The 15,156-nt window shown below is 36.0% G+C and overlaps 2 protein-coding genes across 8 annotated transcripts in view; one reads left to right on the forward strand and one right to left on the reverse strand.

Moving 5' to 3' along the window:
* LOC5579947 (sodium leak channel non-selective protein) overlaps nt 1-10,632 on the forward strand; it is a 72,796-nt gene extending 62,164 nt beyond the window's left edge. For all 5 annotated transcript variants that reach the window (XM_001652186.2, XM_021854383.1, XM_021854385.1 and 2 more), the window contains exons 10-13: nt 8,668-8,891; nt 8,958-9,231; nt 9,292-9,451; nt 9,518-10,632. In XM_001652186.2, coding sequence (XP_001652236.1) covers nt 8,668-8,891; nt 8,958-9,231; nt 9,292-9,451; nt 9,518-10,063 — 1,204 coding nt within the window. In that variant the 3' untranslated portion in view covers nt 10,064-10,632. The remainder of the gene's footprint in view (nt 1-8,667; nt 8,892-8,957; nt 9,232-9,291; nt 9,452-9,517) is intronic.
* Nucleotides 1-15,156, reverse strand: part of LOC5579949 (histone-arginine methyltransferase CARMER) — a 165,638-nt gene that overhangs the window by 130,583 nt on the left and 19,899 nt on the right. Inside the window, exons 2-3 of one of the 3 annotated variants that reach the window (XM_021854388.1) lie at nt 13,761-14,729; nt 11,749-11,935 (exon numbers count right to left, since the gene is read on the reverse strand). The gene's annotated coding sequence lies outside the window, so the exon portion shown is untranslated. Of the gene's footprint in view, nt 1-11,748; nt 11,936-13,760; nt 14,767-15,156 lie in introns of all 3 variants that reach the window. The other 2 variants (XM_021854387.1, XM_001652188.2) reach the window with 2 other exon arrangements.

A 15,156-nucleotide genomic window follows, 5' to 3' on the forward strand; every position in this document is an offset into this window, starting at 1 on the left:
GGCCTTCTGTGATTCGGCCATTTGTGATTCGGCCTTCTGTGCATTCGGCCTTTTGTGGTAGGCTAGAAGGTATTCGGCCTTTTGTGATTCGGCCTTTTGTGATTCGGCCTTCTGTGATAATCCCGAAAATATCGACCTTTTGCATTAAATTTGAAATTCAGGAACATTGCTTTTGAATATTCTAATATTTTGTAATGTAAAGCAATGGTACAATTTATCCTTGAAATATGTATGCGTTTTTTGAAAATGACAAATGTTTGGAGTCCGATAAAATAACAACACTTTGTCGTATATTTGAACATACTAAAGACTGCTTTTAATACGGAAAATTAAATTGATACGCATAAGCATGATAAGAACAATTATGTTTAGAAAATCTTGCTGTGTGAAATGCGGGAAGACTATACGGGATTAGATTCAAATTTAAATTTAAATCCGAGAAAACTACTCCAATTTGAGAGTGAGAGCCTGCTTCTCAGCTTAGTGTTCTTCTGAGCACTTTCACAATTATTAACTGAGAGCTTTCTTTGCCAAAGTTGCCATTTTCGCATTCGTATAACGTGTGGTAGGTACGATTATACTCTATGCCCAGGGTCAGGGAAGTCAAGGAAATTTCCATTACGAAAAGATCCTGGATCGACCGGGAATCGAACCCAGACACCTTCAGCATGGCTTTGCTTTGTAGCCGCGGACTCTAACCACTCGGCTAAGGAAGGCCCAAGAATATCTGGATAAATGAAAAAAAAATACCAGAATGCCTCTTGGAATCCCAAAACTCACATGGGTGTCTAAACCCGGAATTTGAGAACATTATTCCCTAAGAAATTTACAATTAGGGGGGCTGGGGGCAAGGAGGACACTTTAAGATATATCGATTCAAATCATGGCTGATTAGAACAAGTTCAAAAGATTATTCCAGTGTTCTAAATGACGTAATCAATGTAAATTTTAGAAAATTAGAAATAGGTTTGAGATTTTTGAAAATTTCACTTCTTATGAGGTTTTTCAAACAAGTGTGCCACTCACTGGTATGGGGCAAGAAGACCACCTGAATAAAATGCAACAAATATTATATCACAGACAAACAGACGTAACACATAGAACAAATCTCGATTAAAATCATAGTCACGAGGACATGTACGCCCAATGCTAAAATTAGTGTTTTTGGCCGACGGGCCAACAGATGGCGGTAGTGTGTAAACGTCAAACGCGAACAAAAATGATGCGAGCGCTGCGGGTGGCGGATTGGCCATCTACCATATTTTTGAATCGACCGTTAAAAAGGTGGTCGATGGACAATGATGAGAGCGTGACGTCTGTTTGTCTGTGATTATATATTATTAACAAATCACTTGAACTGCACTTTCTAGAGTAAGTGCAGATAACAACTGGGGTACGGAAGTTAACTTCATAGTAAAACCGTAATTTTACGAAACTATCAAAATAACCATCAAAATAGTAGTAAAATTATTCAGAAACTGTTTTAATGTCCTAGATGGTTTATTTTGATTTCAACCATTGATTTAACGCAATATTAAACAAGAAAAACAACTTCATTTGGTTTTATATGAGGAAATTGCGGTGCCCCTCCTGCCTCTTAAGATATATTGTTTTAATACAAAACATATGGTGGCACACTTGCCCCATGTCCCCCTACATGTAACTTTATACACAAACAATTTTTCACGCAGTTCTTTTCATAGTAAGAAGAGGAATTTGGCTATCTGCAAAGAAGTTAAGTAAAATAATGTGCATCTTTTCAGATAGCCAGTTTGCTATCAAATCAAAGAGTTTATTGCAGATATGGTAGCGACTGAATACCTTTAAAATGGAAACTTTAGGGAATTTATGCTTGAAAGAGACCAAAAATAAACCGAATAGGAATGAAAAATAGATCGAATGTGAACCAAAACGAAACCATCCAGGAACATAGAACAGGAATCAGGAGATTAAATTTGTCAAGGATTTGTTCAACACGTTGTTGGAGAATTCCATTAAAAACACGAAAAGTATCGCTAAAACAAATCTAACACCAGAGGGAGTTTTTAAGGTTCTTCTTCTTCTAGGCAGTACGTCCTCACTGGGACAGAGCCTGCTTCTCAACTTAGTGTTCAATAAGCACTTCCACAGTTATTAACTGAGAGTTTCTTTATCAAATACGATGATACTCTAAGCTTAGGGAGTTTATTGTGGCATACCTGGAAGAGTTCTTTGGAGGCAATTCTTGAGATAACCCATAAGTGAATTCACAAAGGAATGCGTATGAAAATGGTTGGAGAAATAACGGAATGAATTGATGTATGAGCTACTTGGGGAATTCCTGTGAAAATCATAATAATTTTCTTAAAAAACTCTAGAATAAATCCTTGGGAACCCGACTAGAGGCTTGCAACAAAAATATAATAAAATTTTATCAGAATATGATATGTATATCATATAATGATATAGTTTTGTTAGGTTCCGTTATCCATAGAACATAATAAAACAGAAATATAACATAATGTGTTTTATTTCCTTTTAAGATATTTTTTTGTTCCTTTTTAACAACTTTATAACAAAATAAATAGATAGTTATGCATTTCAATAATATACAATATTATCGTATATCGAACAGTATTATAATTTTGATACTTTGTATCAAACATTATACCTTGGTTTGATATGTTTTTGATAGAATTAAAACACATTTTGTTATGTTTATGTTACTATTCATACACTTTTTGTTATAATTTTAGTTATTTTAACAACATCCTGCATCAAGTTTGTAACAACCTATGTTCGAAAAAAACTTATAACATAATAACATATGCTGATATAATTTTGTTATGTACACTTAGTCGGGAAGCTTTTTGGAAAAACTTCTATATAAATCATTGGAAGATCTGCTACTTATAGTAACTACTGAAAAACTCAGTAGAAAACTGGAATTGGTGGAAAAATCTCTAAAGAAAATCCTACACTAAATTGTGCTACTTTTTCCTGAATGTCGGTTCCCCGAATGACCCGTTTCCCCGAATGCCATTTCCCCGAATGAAGTGGAACAGTTCAAATAGGCGCAATAATAGTTTTCAGTGGCAGGATGGTGAATTAGAAAAAACGATTAGCCTTCTGGTCATTCTTTTGGCTTTACACATGTTGCCAAAAATGCTGAGGACGGTAAAACTCGTAAGAACCGCTAATCAAATAAAAAAGGGTGCATATCAGATGACCAGTACGTTCACCGTTCTGAAATGTATAGAGATATGACAATTATCGTTCGAGGAAACCACATTCGGGGAACCGACATTCGGGGAAAAGTAGCACAACCGTTATTGGGCTATTGCTACAATAGTAATAAAAAACCACGCAAAGAATTTTCTTTGCAAATTTACTTTAATAAAAAATAAAATAGCTTTAAAAATATTGAAAAACGTCCAAATTGACTGCCCGTTAGCAAAAATGCTAAGGGAGTACTTAAGTCACTTAAGTCATTTGAAGCAAATTAAAGAGAATATAATTCAGATTTTTAGTATGTAGGCACTAGTTTATTTATCGAGCAATCATCACTGGTAAAATGTAACTTATTTTCTCTTCATTTTCTTATTCTTCTTAAGTGCGCATAGTAAGGAATCATTTTTCAACTATGTTCCTTACTATGCGCAGCAGTTATAAAACGTTATTTTCAACATACAATCAACCCTCCAGAAGTCGATATTGAAGGGAACAATCGACTTGTCGATACCATCGAGATATGGAATAGAAATGCTTTGGGAAATTGTTTGAAGGGACCATCATAGTAAGGGAAGATTAAAAAATGACGTCCATCATATTTTAAGGATTCCTACACTCCATCCCCTCAATTTTTACAGTACCTTATGCATGCATTGTCACATTTTTCTATCCTCCTCATCCCCTCAACGATGGACGTAGCTTTTGAATGCTCCCTAACCATGCAATAAAATAATTTTGATTTTTTGTATAGTTTCATGAATCAATATCGAGTAATGGAGCATTGAGGGTTTAATTGTCTTTGCTGTATTGAAACGCCAATAAAGTACATACTGTTATTGATCTGCAATAATTACGTCACGTTTATACAGGGCGGCGATACTTCTCGATTGAGTGATGAACAATACATTAAGAATGAATATACCCTTTCGCTTAAACTACTCTTCGTATTTAGTAGAAATGTTCGGGTTTCACATATAACAAACCAGAACCAGGTTCTTATTTATTTTCTTCAAACCCGGATCCGACCCGAATCTGGGAAAATTATTTAATACCAAACCCGGACCCGAACTGAACCAAAGAAAATTTGGTTTTCATATTTTCTAGTGAAAATACATAAACAGTCAAAGCTAATTGTCCTTTACACGCCAAGGGTGAACGCAAAAAAGACGTAGTTTGTACCCTTTTTGTATGTTGGTTTAGATTTTAGAAAACTAAGTTTATTACATGTTTTGGAAATCATATGATGATTTCGATTATTTTGAGAGTTGGATTGAATTATAGATAAAATTTACTTCACCTAGTAAACTTCTATGTTAGAGACATTCCACGCTCCACTGGGGACGTAAAGCCGTATAAAGCAAGAAAATGAAGATTAATTCAGAGTTTAAATGCTAGTAATGCTTTTAGTAAAATACTTCAACTGTTATAAAGAATTTATCGAGTGCGCAGAATTAGGAACCTAAATGCGCAGAATAAGGAGCATTGCAAAAATGAGTGCGCAGAGTTAGGAACACGGACACCCATGAGAAAAAATAAAAATTTGCGATAAAAATCATTACTAAGTGATGCTTTTATATTTTTCCTTATACATAAGATCAATAAGTATTTTCTCCCAAAATTTCAGAGTATTGTGTTCTGTTTTCAATTAATTACAGCTGTTTGAAATTTCAGAATTCTAACCATTTTTTAATCCTTCGAAATTTCGAAATTTATTGTAAAATCTAAATACAGTAGAAGCTCGTTATAACGACAACTTTTATAGCGACATTTTTCAGTCCCTTGAAACATTTGTTGATGTTATATCTATTCTCTATAACGACTTTTCTCAATTACGACGTTCCCTTGCGATGTCGTTATAACAAGCTTCGACTGTATACCTAAGTGCCGGCCTTCTGATATTTCGCAATTTTAGAATTCTCATAGCAATTCAAAAATTCTTACACATACTTATATTCGGAAATCGATTTCGGTAAACGGATTGCCGAGAATCCAACGGCTGAAATGTTGATAATTACTTTCCAAATATCATAAAACTTCTACCGAGATCTTCTATCCAATCTCGGTGATTTTCGCCGAGATCTCGGTAAAAATTGGTTTCCTGACATCTCGGTAATATGAGTACCGAGTTTCGGTATTGGAAATTACTTAATTTAAGTGTTCTGGCTGATACTCTAGAATGCCCAGAATTCTTATTGTGATCTCAGAATTTTTACTGGCTTCCCTCAAATTCTACGAACATGAAAGTGGGCTATTGGAATCCCAGATTATTTTTTTGTTAAGAGTGTAAATTTCTGAGTACATTTAAAAATACCAGAATCTTTACGAAATTGTCAGAATGCCTATCTGAATCATCCCAGAATCTCTCAGAATATCTCTCAAATCACTTATCAGAATTCAAGAGTTTTAATCAAAATGCCGGTATTGTCAACAAAATCTCAGGATTCATTCGAAATTACCGAAACTCTTAACGAAATATCAGCATTCTCACCTGATTTTCAAGGTTTTCTACGGGATTCATTGAGACTCCGATCGCAATCTTTGATATTTTAGTGGAATGTCTGGGATTTAGGTGGCAGTCCTGGGGTTTCAGATGGGACCTTTAAGAATCTCGAACGATTCCCACCGAAATCACAGATTCTCAAAAAATCTAAAAAATACTAGAAAACCTACGGGGATCCCAATACCGGATACACTCTATGTCCTGAGAAGTCGAGAAAATTTTCATTATATAACTTGGTCTTGCTGAATAGCTGCGCAATAACTTACTTCTTACTTCAATGTTTCAGAAAATTGTGCTAAGAAAACCGCATGCCAAAGTGTGTCATGGAAGTCCCTAAGTAGTACACTAGCCTATATCAAAATTGCGATAGTCCCATAATTCTCATAGCAATCTCAGATTTTTTACTGGAATTCCACAAATCCTACGAGTATCAAAATGACTACCAAAATTCCGAGTAGCCGAAAATCTAGATAATACCTCCAAAAATCTTAGAATGTAAATCGCAATCAAGAATTTCTATGCAAATCTATGAGTGTGTATCAGAATACAAATTTCCCACCGGAATCTAAAAATCCCTACGAAATTCTTTGAAGACCTCCCTAAATAGTTCCTACGAAAATCTCAAATTACCTAACAGAGATCAAATCAAACCTGAAGGGTTCAAATCAAAATCCTAGTGTTGTTACCAAAATTTCAAGATTTATATGAAATGCCGATATGTTTTATATTTTTTCTGCCGAAATACAGCCAACTCTCCCTTACTCGATATCGAGATACGAATTGATATCGAGTTAGAGAAACATAGTAGTTTTGTTGATTTTCATGGCTACCTCGATGGTCCCTTGGATCGCAGTTGCACTGGTTATGTGTTCTGTAACTCGATACCTCATCCCTAAGTTCGTTCCTTCAATATCGAGTTATGGAGAGTTTACTGTATCAATATTATTTGGTTTGGTGCGATTTTTTGGCGTTACTATGAAACTCTGCACGGATTTTTAAATCCCTGTGATCACGCACGAAGTGATATAAGACTCTTTGAACAGCAATCATCTGAATTCCAATTCGAATATTTCGGATATCGATAGATATGTATCACTGGGATTTATATGATAATGTTGGGACTTCTAAGGCAATCCTCACAAATTTCAACGATTCTCAAAAAGCTCTTACATTCCCAGCTTTAGTTACCAAATTGTCAGAATGCTTATCGACATCTTGATGGTTCTCACCGAAATGCCAAATATTTCACCCAGAATCCAAGAGTTTCCGTTATTGGAATTATCGCAGGGATCACAGGAACTACAACATTCCCCTCAGACATCAAGGAATCCTACTGGAATATCAAGATTTATTACCGATATACAAAAAATCCAGGATTCATACCAACATTCGACCAAATCTTCAAGAGTCCGACACATTTTTTTGGGATTCTAGTGGGAATTCTAGAGACTTTGTTGGAAGTCTTTCGAACTCAAGTGAGATTCTTGGGATTCCAGTGGAAATTTTCAATGACATTTCCGATATTTTATTGGGAATTCTTCAGATTACATACGATGAAAATCTTCGAAATATCAGCGAGTAAATATTTGGCATACTAATAGAAATCATTAGGAATCCTGAGAATTCAGTGGAATAATAAGTTAATTCCAGTGTTTCTCACCGGACGTGCTGTTAACATAGATAAAGGCGTTTTGCATATAATTTTATGATCAATAGAAGAGGTATACAGTGATCCCTCCATGAGTCGATGTTCCATGACTCGATATCGACTCATGGAACCATACTGGAAACAAAATTTCATGGTTACTATGATGGTCCCTTCAAACAGCTTTCCAAAGGATTGCTGTTCCATGACTCGATATTTCCATGAGTCGATGGTCCCTTCAATATCGACTCATGGAGGTTTCACTGTAATAACAACAGCTAGCCTATACCATCCACAAACAAAAAATACCGTGTGTATAGTCAGAATTCGGTACACGAACGTACTGATTATAAATTCATCATTTCTCAATACACAATACTTTGAACAGTTTCCATTAAAGCAAACGAATAAAATAAAACATAAGGTTAGATCCAATGGTACAATTTCACATTTACTTTCTCTGTTTTGTAACAAATACAAACGTTTTTAGATAATGCAGTCTTCTAGATATGTTAACCCCTTCCTCGCTACCTTCAATATTCCTATTGATTTATTTGTTCACACCAGTGTTACATGCATTCATTGTCGATGTTGTATTTCTACCTTCATAAATACGAATATATACCGCCAGTAAACCATATCCTATAGGCCTTTCTCATGAACTCTCATTAAACTAACAAGCGCGCATGCTGGCATGCAATTCAGTAAATCATGTTGACGAAGCTGTACCAATTGATTCATTCTGTTCTTCGCTGTCTGACTATGTTGCAACTTCGAGTGCCAACAATATTGCTTTTATTTTACTTATTTCAAGTTTTGCTCCTCGTGTTCACCGGGCGAATGCATTCCGTGTGCAGATGATGGATAACCATTGATATGATATATCCAAATAAACAGAGAAATTGTACAAGAAAATTTCAGATTATACAATTCAAACTGAAACACGCACAATCCTAAATTGATTTACAAGATAATGTGAATCTTTTGTAGGTTGTTATAATTTTGTATCAACTTGAATTTTCTTGTACTTTTCCATTAGGAAAAAATAAAGTTTTCTCTCCACTGCTTTCAAGTTTTTTTTTAATGTTCTAGACCTAAACAATGATATTTCCATCTATCTAAACCAGTCCTGCTCCACACTGCTATATAGTCTGTTCACTTTTATTCTTTTTCCAAATCATGTATAGTTGAACGTAATTCGTACGATGTTGTGTACAATTGTTATCAACCTTGTAGCTGTTTCGGAAACGATGCTTTTTTCTTTGATCTGTGTTTCTTTTTCTGTTATATGTATGTATCTGAACAATTCTAGCCGAGCAAATTTCGGCACACCAGTGGCAGGAGTGGCAATGCTATTTCGCATCGTAACCGGAGAGGACTGGAACAAAATTATGCATGACTGTATGGTTCAGCCTCCCTACTGTACACCGGCTGCCAACTACTGGGAAACGGACTGTGGGAATTTCACCGCCAGCCTGATCTACTTCTGCACCTTCTACGTTATAATTACATACATTGTTCTTAATCTACTTGTCGGTAGGATTGCAGATGTCGTTTTCACACCATAGAATATCTCAAACTAACCCATTTATCGTCTTGTAGCTATTATTATGGAGAACTTTTCATTATTTTACTCGAACGAAGAGGATGCCTTACTGTCGTACGCAGATATAAGAAACTTCCAAAACACCTGGAACATAGTAGATATTCATCAACGAGGAGTAATCCCAGTTCGAAGAGTTAAGTTCATCTTACGACTTCTGAAAGGTAGATTGGAGTGCGACCCCCAAAAGGATAGGCTCCTGTTCAAGTACATGTGCTATGAACTGGACAAACTACACAACGGCGAGGATGTTACCTTCCACGATGTCATCAAGTAAGACGATAGGTAAGAAGTAACATCAGGATCCAATATAATTCTGGCTCTATTCCACAGTATGTTATCGTACCGTTCGGTGGACATTCGCAAAGCCCTCCAACTGGAGGAACTGTTGGCACGTGAAGAATTCGAATACATAATCGAAGAAGAAGTAGCCAAACAAACCATTCGGACGTGGCTGGAGGGATGTTTGAAGAAAATAAGGGCAAATAATCAGGTAATGAAAAGAAACCATAAATATGTTCATTGAACTATGTAATATTCCTTATTTTTTAATATTTAGAAAGCGCATAATCCGTTAATTGCCGGATTGAGGGCAACGAACGACAGTCTTCAAAGACAGCAGCAACAACCACAGCAGCTAAATCCTCAACAGGATCAAGTAGAGGAACCAATCCTGAACAAGGAGGTAAATCCTGAGTCCGAATCGGCAGAGCAAGCTGCCAAAGAAATAGAGAACAACGCCAAAAATCGGAAGAAAACGCAGAACAATTTGATTCGGTCCGATTCCACCGGAAGCACTAGCGGCCGGAAGTTCCTTGCACCAACCCTCTCCGATCCACAGGCTAAAAATGAAAAAGACCGCTACATGACCAAGAAAAAATCCCAACGCCAGCAGGGTTCTAACACCAAAACTATAACACAAATCAACGAATTGAACCACAGCCACACTTTGCACCAGCATTATCACCATTTAACCCACGGTAGTGAAATGCAGCAGAATAATAATAGCAAAGCCGGCCATCCGCATATAAATATGGTTTACGAGGTATATGATTGGTGGCAGGAGCAGGTCAGTTGTACGCACAGTGATGACGAAGATGTGTAGTACCATGATGCTACCATATTTCGCGCACGCTCCTAATTTCGGTCATTGCCATTTTGTTCATATTTGTTGATACATATTGCGTTATATAATTGCATGTTATATAACGATAACTGAAGTAGATTTATTCAAAATACTAGCCAGCAAAACATGTTTAAAATGTCAGTGAGCGAAGTAAGGAGCGCTCGCGAAATATGGGTACTTTACGGTATAAAGGTTGATTTAGCAAATTGATAGACTACCCACCTGAATTATTTACTAGGGTTGACAGTAGCACAAAAAGTTGAACCGCACAGGGTTAACCATGAGAATAATGTTTCGTTTATTATACATGTTGAACTGAGGTTTAGTCCATTGATTTTATAGATATTTAAAAAAAAAAAGTCATAACGAGAAGTATTAATTACTCATTAAGCTATCAATTTTAACACAAATTGACATGTATAGTGATAGTAGAAATAAACAAGTTTATATTGTACGTGCTAGAAATGCTTTAATAATCCAAAGAAAGATACATTTTTAAAGCATATGCAAGATAGTACACGAACAATGATGTTCTAGATTGATTGCAACTACAGTTTTTTTTTTTTTCAATATCACATCATAGCGATATCAAACTGAAGGTCATGGGTTCAAATACCGCCGGTCGAGGATCTTTTCGTGTTGTTTATCTTCATGCCCCCCAACACGATATTCAATTGCAAAAACGGTCATTTAGCAAAGAAACTCTGTGTTCATCCTTTCTTTCCAACGATTTCAATCCATTATTTTCTAACGAAAAAGCGATTTAGAAAAAGTGCTTGAACGAACAATGTTGCAAATGTACTCTTGGACACCGTCTTGGGTCTCTTAGAAGGTCACTTCTAAGAGTTCAATCAAATCAAAGTTTCCTTCCAAATCGCAAAGAAAGGAGACTGCCGTTTTTTGCCGGAAACTTTTAAAGATCGCGAACTTCTTCTCAAACACATTGAAGAGAAGAAGCACATTGTTTTACTGATGACGACAAAACTGATCATTTGTTCAAAATCGTCTTGAAAGATCTGTAGAGTGACTATAAGTCACCTGAAGAGATCAAAAATGGAATTTAGTTTGATTTTACCTTTGAGTCCAAGTAATCTTTATGATAAGGAGAACCCAATCTGGCATTCGTCGGAAGGGCTTTCTCAAGAATATTATTTAGTTCATTTGAACAAAAGTGATCTTAATAATATTGAAGCTTAAGAAAAAGAAAGACTTATGTTCGATGTCCGTGTGACATGGGAACATTTCCAGAAATTTGGAGGAAATTTTCAGAACCCCACTCAGTACCGTCGGTGCCAAACTAAACATTGCCGCATGGATGCTAAATGCATGATTTGCGGAAGTTCTTCTTATGCTAAGGACGTCTGTCCTGCGAAGAAAGATACCGAAAAGTTTGTATGCGCAAATTGCAAGGGCAACCATAAGTCTAACGTTTTTCGTAGCCAAAATTTCCCCATTATGTCGAAAGTTTGATGGTTTATTGAATAAACAATTTTGTTGAAAAATGAAATGCTCTTAAGTTAACAAATTCTAACCTACTAATTTCTATCTTACTTACAACAATGGACTTCGGAACAGTTTAGACTGACATTACTGTTCACCATCAATCAAATAGTAATTATCGTTTGTATTGAAATAAAAGTATCACATGTTTCGTAGGTACTTACCGCTACTCATCGATTGAGCATGGTCGCTTTTTTCTATGAATGTGTAGCATCGAAATGTTTCGAAACCGCATCCCGCATCCGTTGCACATGTATGGTTTCTCCTTGGTGTGACATCTGATGTGATCCTTCAGATCTCCAGCTTGCCTGAAAGCCCGCTCGCAAAATTCGCATTTGTATGGGAGTTCACCTGAAAGTAGTTAAGTGTCGAGGCGTTAATGTAATGATGAATCGAAGCCCCACGTCGAGTTTTCAAGAGCACACATCTGGAGAACCAATCAGCGAGAACCGTTGCAATTGGGCTCTTGAAAAGTAGAGGTGTGGCTGCGATTCATCGTCATTTAAACTTTCAGCGATTTTCACTTTTGCAGGGCTGGTAGCGACAGAGTGCCTTCAAAATATGAACTTTAAAGACCTTATGCTTGAAAAGGGACCAAAAAGAGACCATGCATGAATCAAGTAAACAATAATGGTATAAACAGGAAAACCAAAATTCAATTAGAAGATTTCTCGCATAACTTATGATCCTAAAAACCATTGATAACTGAGTGTGGACCTTGTTGTTTTTAAGCAAATGTATGGACCAAGTTTGCATTTTTTTAAAGGTTTTTTTTACAGGAATTTCATTAAAAACTAATTTCGGTAGTTGTTAAACTTCCACTCGGCTGGTTGGCCGTAAACCACGATTCATAATTAAAACAAGTAATTTAGGTATTTCTTAATAAATTTTCTCATTAAAAAAGTTTATATACCTTCAAGAATTTTTTAAAAAATTACTTCAGAGACTGTACCATGAATTTCTTCAGGAATTATTCCAAATACATTTTTTTAAATTCTCAAGAAAATCCTGAAGTTCATCCAGTTATTCATAAATCTCTTTCACTAGGATTTCGTCCAAGATTTCCGTTTAGGATATTTTCAAAAGCTCAAGCAATAATTTCTCCATAGATCCCTCCACTGATTTCTTAGGACTGACTTCTCGGCCCTAAAGGAACCAATTATTTTTTTTATTAATTTTTAATTTCTTTATTAGTATATTTTCAAACATTACATTAATTTCAGTTTCTTTTAATAATTTTCTAACAGCATATTACATTTTATTTGCCGTAGCAAGCCTTTATAATAAACACAAAAAATTGCCGTAGCAATTCAGATTTTTTAGAGGTGATTCGATTTCACCTGCTTATGAAAGAAAACAAACCTTTCAATAAACTTTACTTAATACATAATGCTTAAGCAATAGAAAAACTAACAAGAACAGGAAGAATTTGTATACGCACAGCACGAGGCTACAACGCACTCTGAGAATTGGCCGGAATAATTACTGTAGTATTTCAGGATGTCTACTCGTTTATAGAAATGAAATTCCCTGATAATTCCAGGTTTTTCCTGGTTTTACAAAATGATTCCAGGTTTAAGAAATACTTTAAATTCAGATGGACAAGAACTAAACGACAAAATTTGGTTATTGTTACCATTTTAATTGGTTAATATTATCATCTAAGCAAACACAAATAATTCATAAAACTTTTGAATCCCTGGACAATTAATTCATTTTTGTCCGAAATTGTAATTGTAGTTGTATTTGCCTGAAAAAAAAATCGACGCAGGGAATGAGGAATTCTTGTAGGGGTTTCAGGAAAACCCTTTAATGAATTTCTTCAGAAACTTTGGATAAAGCCTTGGGGATTTTTTTTTGTAGAACTCCTGTACGAATTTTTGAAAGATCTGCTAGAATGACTACTAGAGAAATCGGTAGAAATATCTTTGAAAGAAATCCTGGAATAGCATTTTCGAAAATTTTCAGAGTACCTTATTCCTGTGGAAATTCCTGGTCAAGTATTTCGAATGGAGGAGAAGAAAATAGTGACTTTAGAGACCATTTCGTATAAAAAAGAGATTTTAGAAGCCTTCTATTACAAATAGGGACTCTCAAGAGACTTGCATTGAAATAGAAACCAAGTCTCTAAAAAGAGACCTGCTACCAGCTCCGCTTTTGTATGTTAGTTACTAACCTGTATGAATCATAAGGTGCCTGGTTAGGTTTTTCCTAGCTGCGAACTGTTTGCCACATACTTCGCAGGTGTGAACAGGCTGATGAGAATCATGTGTCAGCTCGTGTTTCCTCAGACTTTGGTAGTTAGGGGCGGATTGCCCACAAATTTTACACCTAAACGTTTTCAGCTTCTGCTTATCGGCGTAACCATCAACATTTTCCTTGATCTTGACCTTCATTCGATGAATTTTGCGCTCGTGTGCTAGGCTGTTTTCGCGGGTACAAAACCGCAACTGACATATCCGACATTTGTGGGGGCGTTCTTCTTCGTCATGTAGCGCCAAATGTTTGCTAGCCTGACGCACGCTTTTGATCACGATGTTATCACATTTATCGCACACTAGCGGTACTTCTCCAAAATGCACGTGGAGATGGTCAGTAAAATCAAGTTCCCGTTGAAAGGTCGTCTTACAAAAGTAACATTTGAAATATGGAGTTTGAAAATCCGTTTGAGCTTTTTTTGTGGAGGATTTGAGTTTGATGATTTGTTCAATTTGTACATTATCCGAAGTGTTGTCTGTTACATGTGCACAAGGGTCAAGTACTTCATTGTCCTGAATACTGCTATTGATTACATCTACTAACAGATTATGATCAATCACTTCTTCGTCATCCAAATCCACCGGTTGACTTTTAATGAATTCAATTTCAACTTCGTCAGTTTGTTGCACTACATTACCGTCTTCTCCGCAATGTGTGCTGATGGGTGATGATGGTTCTGGTTCGCATTTCATAAAACGCATATCCGTTTTAACGTCCGACAACTTATGTGACTCGTGCTCATTTAGAAGATGAATGTCATCTATGACAAGTACTTCGACGTCCTCTGAAGCTTCGTTAAATGTTTTTAGCAATTGTTTTAATTTGTCGTTGTTTTGGAGGAATTGCTGGTGAATTGTCCGAACAGTATTGATGCGATCCATACAATCTACACACACATTATTAAGGAAATCCTCTTTAGATATCTGTATGTTTGGACAAAAAAGATTACGATTAGGCCTAAGTCGTTTGGCATTGAGGATGTCGTTGTAGTCATGCGCCACGGGAAGTCATTGTTATCATCAAACACTTAGAAACAATATCCACTCCTTATATAAATTTGAAAATATGAATATGTATTAGAACTAAATCTTGATTTTTCCTGAAATCGATTCATAAAGGCTGTATAACAAATATCACTAAAAAGGGAGAGGAGTGGCTTCTTCTTCTTCTTGACATTAAGTTCTCCCTGGGATAGAGCCTGCTTCTCAGCGTAGTGTTCTTATGAGCACTTTCACAGCTATTAACTGAGAGCTTTCATTATGCTCAGAATTACATAAGTTTTCTGCCTTGTACACTGTAAATATTGTGATGTC

Source organism: Aedes aegypti, chromosome 3 (genome assembly GCF_002204515.2).
Source record: "Aedes aegypti strain LVP_AGWG chromosome 3, AaegL5.0 Primary Assembly, whole genome shotgun sequence".
NCBI classification, from domain to species: domain Eukaryota; kingdom Metazoa; phylum Arthropoda; class Insecta; order Diptera; family Culicidae; genus Aedes; species Aedes aegypti.